This window comes from Podarcis bocagei, assembly GCF_964188305.1.
Source record: "Podarcis bocagei genome assembly, chromosome: 14".
Classification (NCBI taxonomy): Eukaryota; Metazoa; Chordata; class Lepidosauria; order Squamata; family Lacertidae; genus Podarcis; species Podarcis bocagei.
The window spans coordinates 37,436,840-37,455,636 of NC_138139.1; the positions used below are offsets into that span (position 1 = coordinate 37,436,840).

Consider the following 18,797-nt stretch of genomic DNA (forward strand, 5'->3'; position numbering starts at 1 on the left):
AGAAATAGGCTTCCACCTTGCTTTTTGGGAGGTGGGGTTGCTGTTTACCAAAGGGAGATGATTCTAAGCTGTGCCTGTAATATGAGACCACATCACTCTGACACCCACCATGTCAGGAGCCATGTTGGACAGCACTTGCTTCTAAACCCTATGCATACTTACTCTGGAATAAGCCCCAATTAATTCAATGAGACTTACTTCGGAGTAGGGATGTCAGATGATTCCCACCAAAACGGGAAATTGCCAAAGTTTGTTTAAGTATCCCACGTCTGGAGCAGAAATTAATCTAGTGAATACAGTGGGTATTTGCTGTTTGTTTTAGTCCACAAATGACACCCAGTTGATTACTTGTTCCCATTTGAATTATATTTCCTTGGCGCTTAAAATATAAGTGTGTGAAATAACATAATGATAACACAATTAATTGTATAAAATTCTGCTACAGCAGACAGTGAGACAAATTATGTGGGTTTTGTCAGAAGCTGAACTGCAGCAGAAGGGAAACAGCGCTGCATGTGATAAACACAGGTTGGAACAGAAACCAATTCCTTCTTACATCTAAATAGCTAGAATCTTTCCATGAAAAACTACTTATTTGAAGTGAGAACCTTCTGAGCAATCCTAAACAGACAGGCTCACCATAAAACCCATTATGGATTAAGCTGTGGCCGTACTGAGCTCTCCAAAAGAACTGATTAGCTGCTTGAGCCTCCTTGGGGTCTTCAGGGCCTAGCAAGTCCAGGAGCTTCTTCACTGCATTTTGTCGCTGAAGGCAGAGGACCAAGGAGGAACCTGAAGTTAGGTAGCTGGAGTGAGCCTCCAAGGCAGCAGGGTCCTGGGCAGAAAAGAAAAGAGAAGCTGATAGAAGCTTTGCATCCTGGACAGAAATAGGGACCGCTAAGCTAAGCAAACGTGCAATAGCTAGCTAAAGCCTAGCACACAGTTCCTTGGCAGCGAGTGACGGGAAAGAAGGGAGGTTTAGAAAAAGGAGAATATTTTATACCCAGTTAGACATAAGGAGGGGGGCTGTTGAGTCAATCAAGTCATGGGATAGGCAAATCTCTCAATTTCAGTTTCTCTCACGTCTTCCTTTTTCCAATCTCAGATTCGGTTCTTTGCAATTTCCACATCTGTTTGCATTTTTTTAAAAAAACAACAACAACAAGGCTTCTCATGAAACTTCTTCAGAATTTTGTGCAAATTTCTCCCATTATCTATGTATGCAACTTTACTGATAACAGCAGGATGCAAACTCTTGTTTTCATACTGGCGCTTTCTCCTCAGCTTGCATTGTCTCAGGGCTGCTGACCCACACAGCAACCTGGCCATAACATGCAAAGCAGGCAGATTTAATAAGGTATGCTCTTTCTTTCTGGTGCCACATCTTCCATGCGCAGCCAGCCAATGGCAAGTCCCACAAGCCAGTGTCATACTCTGCCTGCCAAGAAGCTTGAACCAATGTGCTTTGGCAATTTCCTGCTTTGTCAAGAGCTAACAAGGGAGCTGCCTCTACATCCTAGAGTCAGTTCCCACCTGGTCAGTCTACCTGCTCAGCTGCAATGAGCACAGGGCAGACAAAATAGAGTTGTCCTTCACACGGTGCATAGTTAAATGATGGAATTCACTTCCGCAAAAGGCAGTGACGGCTACAGGCTACAGGTTCTGTCTCCGGCACCTTCAGTGGGAAAAGGCCCAGGTAGCAGGTGAATCTGTAATGAAGGGATGTCGAGGAGAGCTGTGAAGGTAAAAGGAGTGGCTCTTTCCAACAGGAAGAGGCTCTATTCAGATAGGGATTCTGGCCACATCCACAGCATCCACTCATACCACTTAAACAGTCATGGCTTCCCCCCAAAAAACCCTGGGAATTGTAGTTAAGGGTGCTGAGACTTGTTAGAAGACTTCTCACAGTTACAATTCCCTACACACTTAGCAAACTATTTATTTGGGATAAGCTACGACTGTTGAAGTGGTGTAAGAGTACTTTAAATGTATGATGTAACCTCTGCTTAGGCAACAATAAGCCTTCCACACCCCTGGCTTGTTCTGACTCTTGGCTTGACCAAGATTGAACAGTGCTATCATGTCAATGACAGCTGATGTCCCCCAATTCTGAGATCTAGACAAGCCACACACCCCTGGCTCTGCTGAACTTTCTCTATCCCTTGACTCTGCCCATAGGCATTTCTTCCCCTGTGATGAAACCAATGCTCAACCCTCATTTCTGACCCACCAGTGTCCCCAACTCTTAGCAAGTCAGCCCCATTGGCAAGCAGTGCTTTTCCTCTATAGAATAGGAATCTTAAGATTTCAATCAGTTTGAGAAACTCAAATGCTTCATAAATGATTCAGCATCAGCATCATACATTCTTGTAAAACTAGATCTCTAATTTAGTGGTTTGGGACTTACAGAGAGCTGTACATAAAGATTAAAGATACATACAGATTAAAGACTCCCTAAGAAGATGCAAGAGCCTTGGCTTGAGCGGGGAGATACTCCAATGTGAACGACGCCATAAATTCTTTACATGCATAAATGTTTTAGGTGGTGTGACGATATCGAAAAAGAAACTGAGGAAGAGATGTTGAAATTCTTGGGAGGCTGAACGAATTTGAGGGCCACAGCTTATTGCATTACATTACATTAAGATTTGTATACTCCAACCTTCTCTCATAGCCTAGGAACATACAAAAGTGCCTTATGCTAAGTCAGATGCTCTACTGCTGAGCTGTGGCCCTTTCCCCAAAACATAGGAAGCTGCCTTCTATTGAGTCAGACTATTGACACACCTAGCTCAATACTGTCTGCACTAACTGGCAGTGGCTCGCCAGGATTTCAGAAAGGGGACGATCTCAGCCCTACCTTGAGATGGGAGGGATTGAACCTGGCACCTTCTGAATAATCTACAACCACAGCCTTTCCCCATTGGAAAGTTTCGTTCTCAACCTAGGGAACCTACAAAGCTGCCTTATACTGAATCAGACTGTTGGTCTCTCTAGCTCAACAGGGTCTGCACTGCCTGGCAGACTCTCCCAGTTCTACCTGGGGAGGCTGGTGATCCAACCTTGATTTTTCAGCTTGCAAGGCAGGTGGGATACAGCCCTTCACTGTATTGAGTCAGACCATTGGCCTGTTTGGATCATTATTGTTTGGACTGATGGGCAGTAGGTCTCTAGGGTTTCAGGCAGGGGACATTCCCAGCCCTAGCTGGAGATGCTAGGGATCAAAGCAGATACTCTACCACTGAGCTATATGAATAATATAAAAGATCTCTGTCGGATGACTGTGATAACCTGCTTCCTCATGATTCATAGCCGATTGCTGATGATAAAGAAAACCGAACCATTTTAAAAATTCTACTTATTGATAGCTTGCATGAGTCACTTTTTCACCATATGTTACATAAGTGCTCAAAGTGGCCTAACAGTAAACCTGAAAATAATCTTTGTATCAGAACATGAGGTCTCCAACCAGATGTCTGTGGGAAGCCCAAAAGGAGGACTTAGGTGCAGCAGCTCTTGAGTGAGGCATAAATGGCACATTTAGCCATTGTGGCTGATGATCATTGGTTAGATTTATCCTCCTTGAATTTGTTAAATATCCTCTTATAAAGCCATCAGGTTGATGTCCTCCACTGCCTCTTGTGGGAGCAAATTCCATAGTTTAAATATGCATTATGTGAAGAAGTACTTACTTTTGTCTCTCTGAAATCTTCCAACATTCAGTTTCCTTGGATGTCCCTGAATTCTAGCATTAAGAGAGGAGAAAAGCTTTTCTCTTCCCATTTTCTCCACGCCTTGCATAATTAATACACCTCTATTATGTCCCCTCTTACTCACCTTATAGTATAATTTCAAAATTATATTGAAGAATCCTAGGCACCAGTATCATCATATATATTTTTAGCATCCAGTTCTACCATAAACTTTTAAAAAAGTTGCTAGATATCAGCAAAGACTCATGCTAGTCTTACTCAAAGTAGACCCATTGAAGTTAAGGGGCTTTGTCCATTAATTTCTGTGGGTCTGCTCTGAGTAGGATTTAGTTGGAAACAATCTGTTGTATTTTTGGAGTCAGGTGCCTTACTGATATTTTATCCATGTTATTTCTTTCCCAGAGTTAATGCGGGAAATTGCAACATATTAAGAGGCAGAAGGGAGAAAGAGCTGCTATGTATGAAGAAATAAAATAGGATCTGAAGAAGGGTAAGGCAGCTCCATACACTTATGATGTAGGCCTTTGCAACGCAAATCTACAGTTTATAAAGCTGTGAGTCAGATTTATAAGAACTTTAGGGTGACTTTTCAAAATTAAGCATTGCTATTGATCTGCAAGGAGAAGTATTTCGATGGTTAATATGATTAGAAAGCCACAGCAATGCATTAGATTATGCACCGGGTGTCCAAAGGCCAGGAGGAGTGACTCAGAATGTCTATATTGATGATGAAGATAGAAAAAGAATAATGATCGGCTCAGATTGCTGCAGATCACAAGACAAATGACTGCAAATGAAACTCAGTGTCAGTGTGTGGTGTTGACTGGGCTCCTCCTGAGGCCCATGGGCTGGTGGGGGGGGGGTGTGCCCTAGCATGAGGAACCAGAGAGATCCTGTTTCTGCTCCGCACAAACATCTAAGCATTCCCTTGGATCATGAAAATCTCAGGCAAGTGCAGCTTCAGTGGGACAGCTGGCAGCCCCTCCTACTGGGAACTGGGAGATTGTGTCACCCCACTGGGACAGTCTTCAACATCTCAGTGGGAGTGCTATCCAGTGGCTTTTAGAAAAAGCAGTTTAAAGGAGATGGTTCACCATTTAAAGGGGGTCATCTGAGAACATCTTGCCTGAAAGACCCCAAGAACCTGGGGCCAACTCTGGGAACTCTGGCAATCTAAGTGCAGTCATACTCTCAGGAAGAAAAGCTGTGTTGCTTTCAAGGGGAGAGCAAGTGAGCAGAACACACTGATGACCTGTTGACCAAGTAGTCATCCCAATTGGCATGCACAGGGAGGCTGTACAAAATCAGCTGTTTGCTGAGTGTTCGTTCTGATTTACTTGTATGGAGGTTACATAGCACCACATCAAATAATTGTCATTCCGCAGTTTCCATACATTTCCTCCTCACTTTTCTTACTGCAAAAAGTCCGGACTTTTTTGGGAAGCAAATTTGTTCCTCAAGGACACTGAGCTCGCTGTAATTGAATGACCTGAATTTGCTGCCTTTGAGCTCAAAACGCATCCCAAAAACAGTAGCAGTCTAGAAGCACCCAAAGAAAATTGGAAGAAGAAGAAAGCAGACAATCAAACACAAAAGGGAGATGGAGGCAAAGAGAGAAAGAAGGAAAAATGCAATAATAATAAAATGAAAAGTAGGTTCCATGCTGTAGGTTGATATTAAAAGCTAGGTCTGAGACCTGAAAAGACTAGCATTGTAAATGACATACAGAACTGTCAGTTATGCCCAGTTCATCCACCTCTCGTGTTCTGTAGTCTCTCTACTCTTGACAAATTCATGGAGGAGAAGGCTAGCCATGGCTACTAACCTGATGGTTGATGCCTCTGAATGCCAGTTGCTAAAAACTGCAGGAGGGGAGAACATTATTGCAGTCAGATCCTGCTTATAGTTTCCCATGGGCCCCTGGTAGGACTAGATGGGCCACTGGCCTGACCCACCAGGCTCTTCTTATGTTATGCCAATGGCTCATCCAGCCCAGCACCCTGGGTTTTCTCACAGTGCCCAGTCAGATGTATTGCTCTTACGTTGATGCCCTTTGGTCTTTTATTCCAACAAACCTGCTTAGCTTCAGATGAGAGGAGTGCCTTGACATCTTTTGGGGTGAGGTCTATGTGTTTCATTCCAACCAGGCTGAATTTCTCTAGATCCAGTTTCCGGAGGATCCTTGCTAGGTTACGGGTCCATGTGCCTGGTTTGAGCAGCAGCACAGTGCAGAGGATTTGGGCTCCTGTATAAAAGATCAACAAAAGGAGGATGTAAAGGTATTGCACTATGGAGCATTGTAATCAGCAGAACAATGGCCTAGCTCTCCCAGGGGCGGGGGAGAGGCAGTAAACCAGTGTGTTGATTCTAACAAGTTGTGTGCTGACTGCGGGTGGCAGCAGGTCACAGAATGGAAATTTCCACCGTAGAAAACTTTGCCCCCACCACACCACACCACGTGCCTCTCCAAAGATTACCCCTAGGGAATGCAGACTCCAACAGGCATGGGGGGGTCCTCATCCCTGATTTAGTTCTTTCCAAATCTGGCTCTTCACACTGATTCACAACCTTGATTTTTTAAAAATAAAACCTGCTATGTTTTTTGGGGGAAGCCTTTACAGTCTTTCTAGCAAATGTGAGTCATATGCCTCGATAGACGTGGAATTTAATATTTCACGATTGCCTTCAAAAACTTACATATTTTTTAGATTTCTTGTAGGCAGCATATGATCTAGTCATAACATTCATTCAGACTAGTGAGAATACTCCGTGCTGGAAAATGATGTCATTTGTCAGTGTCTCTTCTAAACTTGCTCCTCGAGGTTTGTAACTTCCTTCCCTTGAGTGTCTTGGATTGCTTTTAGCAATCTTCTCCATTCTTTACGAGATTTATTTAGAGCTAAAGTAGCAGCTTGCCAGCACACTTTGCCAGATCACAAGGGGGCTTTTCCAAAGGAGTTTTCACAAAAGCTCCCACCCTCGTCTTCATCACGTTTTGCCACCTGTCCATAGTTTGGCAATGTGATAGGCGTTTTATGGTCTTAGATATATGGTAATGTTCATAACCGCACATACATAGGTCAGCACAGGAAGACCAACCTGGAACCATTTTGATTCCTAAACTGACCAAATGTTTTCTCTGCAAGGTCAAACTGGAAGTCTCCCCATTGTCTCTTTCCTCACAAATCCTGTCTTAAGGACTCATTTAAGATATGAATAGGGTGTGAGCCTGTGACCTGGCCCAGGAAATAAGTATTTTACCACTACAAAAGAATGGCCAGGCTCCCCAGGAAATCCAATCAAGTAACTTGCCAGACAGGAGATAAACTGCGACAGGAGAAAAACAACATGCAAATGTTCTGTTTTAGACCGCCTTTTCTGGGATGTATCTGAGGGGTGGTCTTAGGTTACACCCCTTCTGTGATGTATGCATAATGTTTCTGGGGGTGGTCTTGATCTAGAGGATGGGAATTTCAAAAGTCTTTATAAGCCCTTGCACAGCATTTTTGTGGGTCCTCCTCCTCTCCTGCGTGTGGGGGGAGCACCCTGTTGCAACAGATCAATAAAGATCAAGCTTACTAGCTGCTTTGCTTCTCAATATTCTCTGGTTGGCCTCTGTTATTTTCTCCTACCAATAGGGAACCTATGTAAGGACTCTATATGGGCTCTTGGATACCCCATAAGGGAAAAGGGCATATTTTCATTTACAACAGCAACAGAGATCATTAAGCTCTGCTTGGCTTTTGATCAATGCAGAGTGAGGAAAGCATGCCCTCACTCTGCACTGGCCTCATGATTACTCAACACAGCCAGTGTGATGAGGATGTCAAAAGTAAAATCACAAAGAGAGCAATGCCTTTTCCTCTCACTGTGGCATCTCATGGGTAAAAACCCCAGGTTTTGAAAAAGGCAGCATCAGAAGTGTGATCACTGCTATGGTTAAGTGGTCAAACACTTCGCTCTTGTTTACAATTCTGCAGCAAATCAACAGCTTGCAAAAAGGACAGCGATTTATTTATTTTTTGCAAGGTGGAGGGATTGCTCATTCCTAGTAGACTATTTTTAAAAGCTTTTCTCTAAGTTTCTTTGCTCAATGTTATGCTATATTATTCTATAGGAACTGAAACTCTGCTCCCTAATATGAATGCATGAAAGCAGATGGGCATTTGCAACAGAAATGGGGTGTATAATTGTTCCCCCTGCCAGCCATTTCTTTCCTGCAACCCCTTACCCAGACTGTTTTTCCTTCAGCCAGGCTTCCTACCAGTCCCAGAGCCCAGCTGGAGGAAACTGGGCAAGGAGCAGCCTCCTGCTGCTTCTCTGAAAATCACCCTTGCTCAGTATCTGTATTGTATTTGAAACTGTTTTTATAGATGTAATTGTTTTAACTCTTCTCCTAGATGCAATTGTTTTAGACACGCTTTTATGATACTGCGAAATCGCTTCCAGCTGCTTTGCAGGAATAGAGTCATAAATGAAACAATATAACATAGCATAATAAACTAATCTTAGGTTGCAAACACAGGGTTGGAAATCTTGAATTTGCTGCATCGTGACTAATTCTGGCTGGCGACAAATCTCCAGTCCTGTCTTTTTCTCCGTTAATATATTGACTAGCATTTTAGGGCTTAAAAACAAAAACCCCACAATGATCAATGCTTTATCTTTATTGATCAGTAGGCTGTCCCATATAAGAAACCCATTTTTAATTCTGAGACATGCACTGGTGGCTGGTGCCCATTTGGGCTGGTGGGACAGTAGGCCAGGAGCCCAACCGTAGGGGGAACCAGAGTCAATGACAGACAGAATCCATACCCTCCAACATTTATCCAATGAAAATAGGGACGTCCCATTCCATAATGCTAATTTTACTATTTATACCCCACACATCTTACTGGGTTGCCCCAGCCACTCTGGGCAGCTTCCAACATATACAAAAACATTATAAAACATTAAACGTTACTAAAACTTCCCTATACAGGATTGCTTTCAGACAGCTTGGGAGTCAAATAATTCCATACACTGCAACATTTCTTCAATGAAAATAGGGACATCCAAGGGAAAAGTGGGACATTCTGGGAGCAAATCAGAAACAAGGACAGCTTCTTTAAATCAGGGACGTCCCTGGAAAATAGGGACACTTGGAGGGTCTGAGAATCAACTCCTGCTCCTCCGCTGAGTTTTATGAGGAGGGCATTAATGCCAGGGTCAGGGCCAAGGCTGGTTGCAAGTAAGAAGGCAGGCAGATGGTGGCTGGCTCAGGGCAGATTGAGGTTGGTGAGAAAGTGCCCTATTTACCCAAGCACTGGAGATGTGTGCTTGGCTGCAAATAAGCAGAGCAGCCAAAGAAGTAAATTCCAGGATGGCAAGCGTGGTGTATATTCTCTTCTCCAAAGAAGTAAATTCAGGTAAAGGAAGACATTCCAAGACAGTGTGCAAGGTGCCTCTCCTCTGGTCTTATTTAAGTCCATTTAAGTTCAGTGTTTTTAATGATGGGGCCCCCTTTGCACAGAATTTGACAGCTCCACCTTTCCCCAAGAAAGCAGCAGGGCCTGCTTAGCCTTGGCATCCTTACCAACTTGCATGGAGTGGAAGAGCAATTCTGCATGGCTTGTGTGAGTCTCTCCTGCTGCATAAGAAAAGTGAAAGGACTTTAGTGCACAAGAGCAACAACAGAAAGGGTTCTCGTCATGGAGTTGTACAGTGGCAGACCTTGCCGACAGAGCTGAGGCAAATCTCTGTTCAGAACTTTTTCGGGGCTTGAAAGTGGGAATTCCAGGGATGAGCAAAGGGTTTCATAAAACTGCCTCCCTGCCTGACCACCTTGTTTCCGGTGGGGGGGGGGAGTCAGCGATCTTGGAACCCATGACTTCCTGGTAGCAACTTCCCAAAATAAATTTATGTGATGTGTTGAAGAAGTGGATGCAAGGTCAAGTCTTACCTTCAGACTGGGGGTGCTGTGGAGGAGGTGGCAAGTACTTCAGGGCAGGTCGACGTTTGGGATCTGGAAAAGGATGGAGATGGGCATTTTGTGAGGAAGCAGAAAAAGACAAAACATCCACAGTGGCTTTTTGGCAAAGAGAACAGTAGCCAAAGGCCTATCCAAACAACAAATGCAAAAACCTCTGAGAGATGCTTGTTCTTCTAAAGAAAGGTCTCCTGCAGGATGGCAAAAAAGAATTTGGTACAGTGGTAACAAGTGCCAATTGGAACAGAGAGGATGTAAAGCAGGAGGCCACCAGCAGGTGGAGCCAACTCATTCTACTTTTGCCCCTATCCTTCTCCCTGCCATGAAGCCTGTGGGAAAGGACTCTTGGTTTATCAAATGCTTAGAAAGAATTAGGCAATGCAAGGTCACCGTCTCAAATGGCAGGTTAAAAACAGAGAAGTGTAAGAGCAGAGTGTCTTGCATTAATTAGCAGAAAGGGTACCATTGGGTTTTTCTGACACCAAAAGAAGCTTCAGCCAAGCCATGGTCCAGATCAGCTCCATTGGTGAAGGGAAAGAATGAAAATACTCTACCCACCGCCTACAAAATCCTTCTCAGTGAAGAAGAGCGCTGCCTGCCTGAAGGCCGTCTCTGGGGTTGATGACATCACTCTCAGAAGAGAGCAGGAGCCAGAGCTCACTTTGCTGTTGTGCGGATTTAGTGTTTTCAGGATTTCAGCAAGGACCACAAAGGCACCAATCCTCCGCAGAACACAGACGAGGGCAGGGCTGCTCATAAGCGAATCAATACTTGTTTGCCAGTGTTTGTCTCCCACTTCGAAGGGTGTGGTTTCCTTAGCCTGTATCCGAGTGAGGTGAGGCAACCACTTCAGAGTGAGAAGCTCAAATGGCAGGTCCAAGTCTTTCAACACTGTCGAGAGAGACATGGCCAGCATGAATTACTGTTTTGTCCCCTTGCGGAATAGTCCCTCCCCTGGTATCCAATCGCAGTACAGTGGTGCCTCGCAAGATGAAAAGAATTCGTTCCGTGAGTCTTTTCGTCTTGCGATGTTTTTCGTCTTGCAATGTTTTTCGTCTTGTGAAGCATGGTCCATCGCAACTGCGCCTCTTCAAGCGGCTTTTAAAAAAAGCGCAAGACGTTTTCGTCTTGCGAAGCAAGCCCATAGGGAAATTCGTCTAGCGAAGCAACGCAAAAACGGAAAACCCTTTCGTCTAGCGAGTTTTTCGTCTTGCGAGGCATTCGTCTTGCGGGGCACCACTGTATGACTTTCCAATCTTAACTTCAGTTCTCAACCTTTGCACATCAGTTTGCAATTTTTTAAAAAATATGTTCGTGAAACTTCATCAGGATTTCTGGGTGAATTTCTCCTAAAATTCGCATGTGTATGCAGTTTTGCCAAATACACACATTTTTGCAAAGCAATTTCCCTAAATAGAATGCATTTTAATGTCAGTTTCACCAACTTTTATGCATAATATATACAGTATCTGAAATCTGAGTTTGAATCCTTCATCCAGTGAGAGCCAAGCCAACTGGGGAACAGTAAAGGAGGGCTACTGTGCTCATGCCCTGTATTTCTATAGATGCCTGGCTTGCCATTGGCTGAAACATGATGCTGTGCTAGATAGGTCTTTGGTTTGGTCCAGCAGGGCTATTTTGATGTTTACCCTAATTATGTGTAAAACACAATGCATACATCAATATTAGGGTGGGAAAATATATCAATTTCATTGACTCCACATTTTTTGCTAATTATTATTATTTAATTCCTCATGAAAATTCACCAGCACTGGATTTTGAATTTCTCCTAATGCACACCTTTCCCCCATGCAATTTGGCTAAATATACACTTTTGCAAAGCAATTTCCCCCGAATACAGTGCATTTTTGTGCACGTTACTTAGCCGGACAACTACATTGCAAAATTCAAAGAAGTGTGACTTCTAAACAAGGGCTGTATTTTGGTTCACATATTGCTTTTGGAAAGTGCAAATTAGATAGGTTCACCTTTAAAATGAACTGATTGGAATTTCTGCCCTGCTCCTAATCACAGTGCATATAGGGTTTCTGCATCAAGGCTATGTTCTCTATAACACAGGCTCTAAGCTGGGAATGACCTGGAGTCTGAGCAGGCTGCTTCCTGCAGCCTAGTGCAAGGATTTGGTGAAGGACGCTGCCTGCGCTTTTCATGGCTTCCTTTCCAGTGAAGGTCAACAGGACCACTTGTTCCATTTCAGGCTCAGAGGCATACATCCGGCTGTGCAAAACCTCCAGGGGAATGTTCGAGGGATCTGGCACAACACTAAAATTGCCACCTGCAAAAGAAAAGTGGGGGGGGGGGGACTTTTTTTACTGCAGAGGAAACCTATAGCTCCATTGCTGCAGGACAGATGTGGGGAAACATTTGGCCCCCCAGATGTTGCTGCACTACAACTCCCATCATCCCTGGCCATGCTTTCTACACCTGCTGTAGAAAGAAGTCGCTGTAGAAATATGCTTCAGTTTCCATTTGGGAGTCTGCTCCAGGCGCTCCCACCTTTGAAGGTTAAGCTATCCCAGCCAGGGGCGTAGCTCGCTGCTCTGGCACCCGGTGCAGTGGGGGCGGGGCGAGCCGCCCATGGGGGCACCGCAGCAATCCACACATGGGGGCGCCATGGCGAGCTGCTCACAGAGTCCACCTGGTGGACACAAGCCCCACACTGCCGTTTTGGGCAGCGTAGGGCCCCAAGCCACCGCGTCACTTCCAGGAGAGACGTGCGGCTCAGGTGTGCTGCAGGCCAGGTCCCGTGGTAAGTGCTGCCCACTGCAGTGTGCCATTTTGTCACCCCTTCAGGGATGACACCTGGGGCAGCCCGCGGCCCCCTTCCTATGCCCCTGATTCCAACTATGGAATAGCCTTCCTCATATATACTCAGCATCTACTCTGAATTATTTTAGGGGGCAGGGGAAACCCACTTCTATTTACTAAAACCTTGTCAGGTTTTCATCATGGCTGATAGTAGTGCTAGCTTTTATTACAATGCAATTTCATTCATAGCCTGAAAGGAAACCGAGATTATAAGTGAATGTGCACACAGACTTCTTTCTTTTTGTGATCAGGTGGACCAACCACTAAGGAGACCACATAGTGTTATGTCTAAAGCTTGGAGTGAGGCTTATTTTGCCCAAACCAACTAAGGTTGCTAAACCAACAACAAAACCTGGTTTATGATGGGCTGTTATGCGTGAACATGGTCACTGGTTGGGTTCAAACATAATGTGAAGCCATGGATTCTTCGCCACTAGCTCCATCTTCAGATTCCTAATACTTTACAGATTATGTCTGTGCTGTGACGCACCCAGTTCCTGCAGCAAACTGTCGGTATAAGGAACTGCATGAAAACACAGACTGGGTTCTGGTTCAGCATGGGAGTGCAAATTGCTTTGAATGTCCTCCAAGAAACCTTTCTCTGCCAGTGCACTCATAAGCCCTAGGTTAAAACAAACAAATGAAACAGAAACAAATGATAAAGAAAGAGATGGTTGAGTCTGCTTATGGTACAATCTAATAGCAATGTCATTATGTATGATATTCCTGGCTCATATTTCCAATTGCCCATTCCAGAAACTTCATAGTACAGTAGGTGCATTTGGAAGCCACAGCAATCTTCTGCTGGTGAGACACCACAGAGGCTGATGGAAAAGATGGCCTGGCCATTACTTTTATGAGGCAGGGTTTCAGCAACCTGCCAATCAGAGTGCTGGTTTGAATATGATGCCTTTTTGGCCAAGGATGAGTCCTATGAGTTACTACTGAGTTTGTATACATGATTCTTTAAAAAATGAAATTATACATATGTGTGCATACATACACGAATGGATAAATACTGCCTTCTGCAAGGCAAAGAAGAAACCTGCTGGATCAGATCTAATCTAGGTCCCATCTGCACTGTGCATTTAAAGCAGTATCATACCACTTGAAAGAGTCATTGCCTCCCCCAAAGGAATTGTAGTTTGTAAAGGGTCCCAACAAGGAGACACCCCTCGAAGAACTACAATTCCCAGAGTTCCCTATGAAGAAGAATTGACTGGTAACCCAATTGTCACTACAGTCGTACCCTGGAAGTTGAATGGAATCCGTTCCAGAAGTTTGTTCAACTTCCAAAATGTTTGGAAACCAAAGCACAGCTTCTGGATTGGCTGCAGAGAGCTCCTGCAGCCGATCAGAAGCCCCATCGGATGTTCGGCTTCCAAAAATAGCTTGCAAACTGGAACAGTCACTTCCAGGTTTGCGGCGTTCAGGAGCCAAAACGTTCAAGAACTAAAATGTTCAAAAACCAAGGTACGACTGTATATTACTCCACCCCATTCATTTAAATCCAAAGGAAAGGCAACGCAAACTGAGTGTGCGCGCAATGTAATCAATTGTGTATCATTTGTGGACTGAAAGCAACAACAGCAGCAGATACTGATCGTATTCACTGGATTGATTTCCATTCTGGACATAGGACGAATAAGTGAGCATTGACAATTTCCACTCCTTTCTCTGTTTTCCTTGCAATTATCATGCATCCCTTGTATGTACGCTCAGCCTGCAGGACAACTGGAGGGACCACACTTTCCCACCTCTCGTGCTCGTGCTTTTCTTTACCTTTGAGCAATGCAGGGACATGATGGCTGGCATTTTCCTTTCTCAACAACAAAGCCAGGCAATGCACACGTGTTTGGCTGGGTAGTTTATCCTCCAAGAAACTCCTCTCTGGTATATATGAAGCCTCACTAGGACAAAATACAGTTACCTGAAATGACACAAGCCAGCAATTTTCGATCTAAATGGCAAGGCAACCAATTTATGAAAAAGTATCAGAATGTTCCACTGGGCACTCGCCATCTGAGCAAAATCCTCCCACACACAAGAATTTCAGCAGTTCTGCAGCCTCCTGGAAATGGACTCAAAATACGCCACTAATGTATTATCTTCGGAAAACTTAAATTGAACACTGATCATTAATGAGCTAATTTTAGGGCTTGCTACATTAGTCAATCATTGCAGAGGTTGAGGTGACTCTGCCATTGCAATACCACAATATGCTCATGACTCTGTGCTGGTTTCACAATGATATTAGGCCTAGTCTGCAAAAATGGGTAAAAACTGTTCATGGGTTGTACCACTTCAGACTGCAAGCAGCTGACTGCATGGATGGTTTTCCACAACCCACCCCACATTCCCTCAAGATCTCCTTACATAGAAAAAAGACCCCCTTGCACACCAGAACTAGAAACTTTCCCCCAATACATTAAGTTTTCTGTGTGCAGATGCTCTATCACTGAGCTATGGCTCTTCGCCAGAAGATGTATTTCTTTCTTTATATGACGATATATACTCTTCTAGTTCTTACACACTGCTCAGAACAGCTAACAAGATTTGAAATCCATTATAAATTACAGTAATGTTCTAAAAATAACATTATAAAAAATCAAGCCACAACAGTGTAATAAAAACAGAGATAGGCGCAGGAGATTTTAAAAAGCATCAGATAATTACATGCCCCCAAAACCTGCCTCAACACCCACGAGCATCTGGTTGGCCATTGCGAGAACAGGATCCTGGACTAGATGGAAAATGGGCCGGATCTAGCAGGGATCTTCTCATGCCCTTAAATATGCTGCCCTTTTCCCCAGATGGGAAATCCATAAAATCACTGGACCCCTGACAACCAAGTTCCCCCACCGCCACCTATGGCTTTTCAATACTTGCAGGATGCTCCACTGTTGGCCTGTGTCTCCCAGGCCAATGGGCTTGAGGACATTTATTACCCTTGAATTTTCATCCAGACAGCTCCTCAAACATTTCTTGTGGTTCAGGCAATGATTCAGCGTGGTGATTCATCATTGCATTTACGTCGGTGTGTCAGGAAGCTGCCGCTTGATGATGCAAGGTTGTATGATGTGCCCAAGTGTTCGTCTTGTTGCCTTTTCATCCCACGGGAAACTTTAAATGTCTGCAAGCTTGTCATCAACAATATGGGATCTCCTTGGAAAAGCAGCGTCCTTTTTGTGCCAATTTCAGGGGCTGATTTCAGTTTGAGAAGACGTCTTGCTGTCCCAAGTGGATCCTTAAGCAGAGTCTGCGGCCCTCCAGCTGTTGGAACTAGAATTCCCATCATCCTTGACTGCAGCCCATGCTCGGTGGTGCTGATGGGAGCTGAAGTTTGGCAATGTCAGGAGAGCCACAGGTCCCCCAACTCTGCCTTAGAAGTTGTGACCCTATGATCCTGTATCCATTAAGGGTTGGAATCTAGTAGAAGAGGCTGCAGAACCTTCCAAACCAGTTGCTTTGTGAAGGCAATGGCTTTAGCTGGTTTCAGGTTTCAGGTTCAATTCCTGGCATCTCCAGGTAGGGCTGAAAGAGATCCTGGCCTGAAACCCTGGAAAGCTGCTACTAGTTAATGTAGACAGTACTGAGCGAAATGGGCTTTGTATAAGGCAGCATGTTCCTATCTTTTCATTCATCAACGCATGAAGCTCAAGTGTGCTACATGGCCAGTGTGTCCACACCCTGCATGTGCAACAGAGTGCATATATTGTGAGTTTGGATTTGGATTTGATATCCCGCTTTATCACTACCCCAAGGAGTCTCAAAGCGGCTAACATTCTCCTTCCCTTCCTCCCCCACAACAAGCACTCTGTGAGGTGAGTGGGGCTGAGAGATTTCAGAGAAGTGTGACTAGCCCAAGGTCACCCAGCAGCTGCATGTGGAGGAGCAGGGAATCGAACCCGGTTCACCAGATTACGAGTCCACTGCTCTTAACCACTACACCACACTGGCTCACCACACTTGTGGGAGCTTTGTAATAAGGACAGAAGAAAAAACCAGAAGAAAACTATTTCCCATGCCTTAAAAGCAGAGATGGGGAACCTGTGGCCCTCTGGATGTTGCTGGACTCCTGTTCCCATCATCCCTGACCACTGACCATGCTGGCTGGGGCTGATGGGATTTGGAGTCCCCAAGATCTGGGCTGCCACAGGTTCCTCATTCTTGCCTTAGAGGGAATAACCCGCTTTTTGCAACTATGTTAGGAAATTGGATGTACACACAGATCCTGCTATCACAATGCTCAATACACAGGTCCCGCTATTGCTACACGAATGGCTTGTTCAGATGTGCAAGCAGCTCCTTCCTCACTTGTTTGTGCCCTGCTGGTAGCAGCAGCCATTTTCAGGCAGAAACCATGGAGGGAGGGAAGGTGAGAGATCAGACAAATCATTTTTTCCCCTTTGTCTCTCCCTTAGTGCTTGGCTGCAGCCATTTCAGGAAGATACCATGAAGGGAGGTGGGAGATTGAACAAATCACGGATCGGAAATGTTCTCATAGGAAATAATGGAAATCGTCCACTCATTATGCAAACGCTCACCTATGGAACAATTTCCTGGGAACGTATTGTATTTGTGTGCTATTACCACAGAAAAAAGGATGCATGAAGGAGGAGCATGGTAGAATGGCTGAATTATCATCATCTTTATATTTCACCTTTCTTCCAAGGAATTCAAGACGACATACATGATTCCGTCGCACCCCACCTTTCTTCCCACAATAATCCTGTGAGGTTAGTGAGACTGAGAGACAGACACCAATCCAAGGTGAGCTTCACTGCCGGAGTGAGGATTTGAACCAGGTCTCCCAGGTATTAGACCAACACTTTAATCACTACACTGGCTCTCACACCACACTGACCACAGCTGTCAGTGCCATCTATATTGAAAGGCAATAGAACTCTTGCCATTGCCCATAAGAACATAAGAAGAGCCTGCTGGATCTGGCCAATGGCCTATTTAGTCGAACATCCTATTCTCACAGTGGACAACGGACGCCCCAGTGGGAAAACTGCAAGTGGGACCCAAACACAATAACACTCCCACCCAACACAAAATTGATTTCCATTACTGCCTCTAACCATGGCGGAGGAGCATAGCCATTGTGGAGCGCAGCCCTTGATAGCCTTTGTCCAATCCTCTTTCAAAGCTATCCAAGTTAGTGGCCATCACTACTACTTCCTGGGAGAGTTAGTTCCGCAGTTCAAATATGTCTTGCCTTTGCCTCTGGGCCCAACTAGCACTGTCCCACAGAACGAGGCCAAGAAGAGGATGGGTGGTGGAACTCCTCCTCCTCCTCCTTGTTCTTCTCAAACTTCACTCACTTGGAGAGGGCAGGAGAATAGGCATGGCAAGAAGGCCCCAGGTATTGAGAGCTGGCCCCCGCGCCCCTCACACAGGGGTGCAGGCCTCAGTAGGGCTCAAGGATACGAGCCCCACAACCACAGTCTTACCTCACTTGCTGGCACACCGAGCATGTGAGCTTGCTTGGGCAACAGCTGCAGCTGTTTGGTCCCCTGGAGTGCAAATCCTCTCTGGGTGCAGGTTGAAATCACAAGGCCGTAGATGTGAGGAGGCACAACAGGCGATGCCACCAAAATAATGTCTCCTGGGAAATGTGGGGCGGGGAAGCAGAAGGAGGTTATCCAACTGGCTCTGAGGGGCTCTTTGTACCACTGCAGGGACCTTTTCACGAGTGGCTAATCCCAAGAAGAAGGCTGGTGCTAGAATATCATCCTCGTCCTTTGTTCTGATCACTATTACCAAATTACAGTGGTACCTCGGGTTAAGTACTTAATTTGTTCTGGAGGTCTGTTCTTAACCTGAAACTGTTCTTAACCTGAAGTACCACTTTAGCTAATGGGGCCTCCCACTGCCACTGCGCCGCTGGAGCACAATTTCTGTTCTTATCCTGAAGCAAAGTTCTTAACCCGAGGTAATATTTCTAGGTTAGCAGAGTCTATAACCTGAAGCGTATGTAACCTGAGGTACCACTGTATGGAATCAGAGACAAATTGGAAGCAAAGGAGGAGGCATGAGGGCCAAGTTGCTCTGAACCTTCTATGCAGGCAATTTCAGTTAGGGAGGCCAGAGAGTTGTTGTTGCTGTTATTCCACTTATTATTTTTTATTATACTACCTTTCACCTGAAGATCTCAGGGCAGTTCACAGCATACAAATACAACATAAAAACACAAAATACATAATAAAAACAAGAACGAAACAAACCAACCCCCCCCCCAAAAAAAAACCATTTAAAAGGACATAGAATGGTAATCAGCC

General features: G+C 44.8%; 1 protein-coding gene across 4 annotated transcripts in view; it reads right to left on the minus strand.

Annotated features, from left to right (window-relative positions):
* DNAAF8 (dynein axonemal assembly factor 8) overlaps positions 1 to 18,797 on the minus strand; it is a 92,045-nt gene that overhangs the window by 18,997 nt on the left and 54,251 nt on the right. For 3 of the 4 annotated variants that reach the window (XM_081169827.1, XM_081169824.1, XM_081169825.1), the window contains 9 exons: positions 17,970 to 18,124; positions 14,293 to 14,440; positions 13,001 to 13,132; positions 11,780 to 11,977; positions 10,240 to 10,572; positions 9,655 to 9,717; positions 9,289 to 9,342; positions 5,789 to 5,958; positions 640 to 835 (listed from right to left, as the gene is read on the minus strand). In XM_081169827.1, the coding sequence (XP_081025953.1) occupies positions 640 to 835; positions 5,789 to 5,958; positions 9,289 to 9,342; positions 9,655 to 9,717; positions 10,240 to 10,572; positions 11,780 to 11,977; positions 13,001 to 13,132; positions 14,293 to 14,440; positions 17,970 to 18,124 (1,449 nt within the window). The remainder of the gene's footprint in view (positions 1 to 639; positions 836 to 5,788; positions 5,959 to 9,288; positions 9,343 to 9,654; positions 9,718 to 10,239; positions 10,573 to 11,779; positions 11,978 to 13,000; positions 13,133 to 14,292; positions 14,441 to 17,969; positions 18,125 to 18,797) is intronic. The other variant, XM_081169826.1, reaches the window with a different exon arrangement.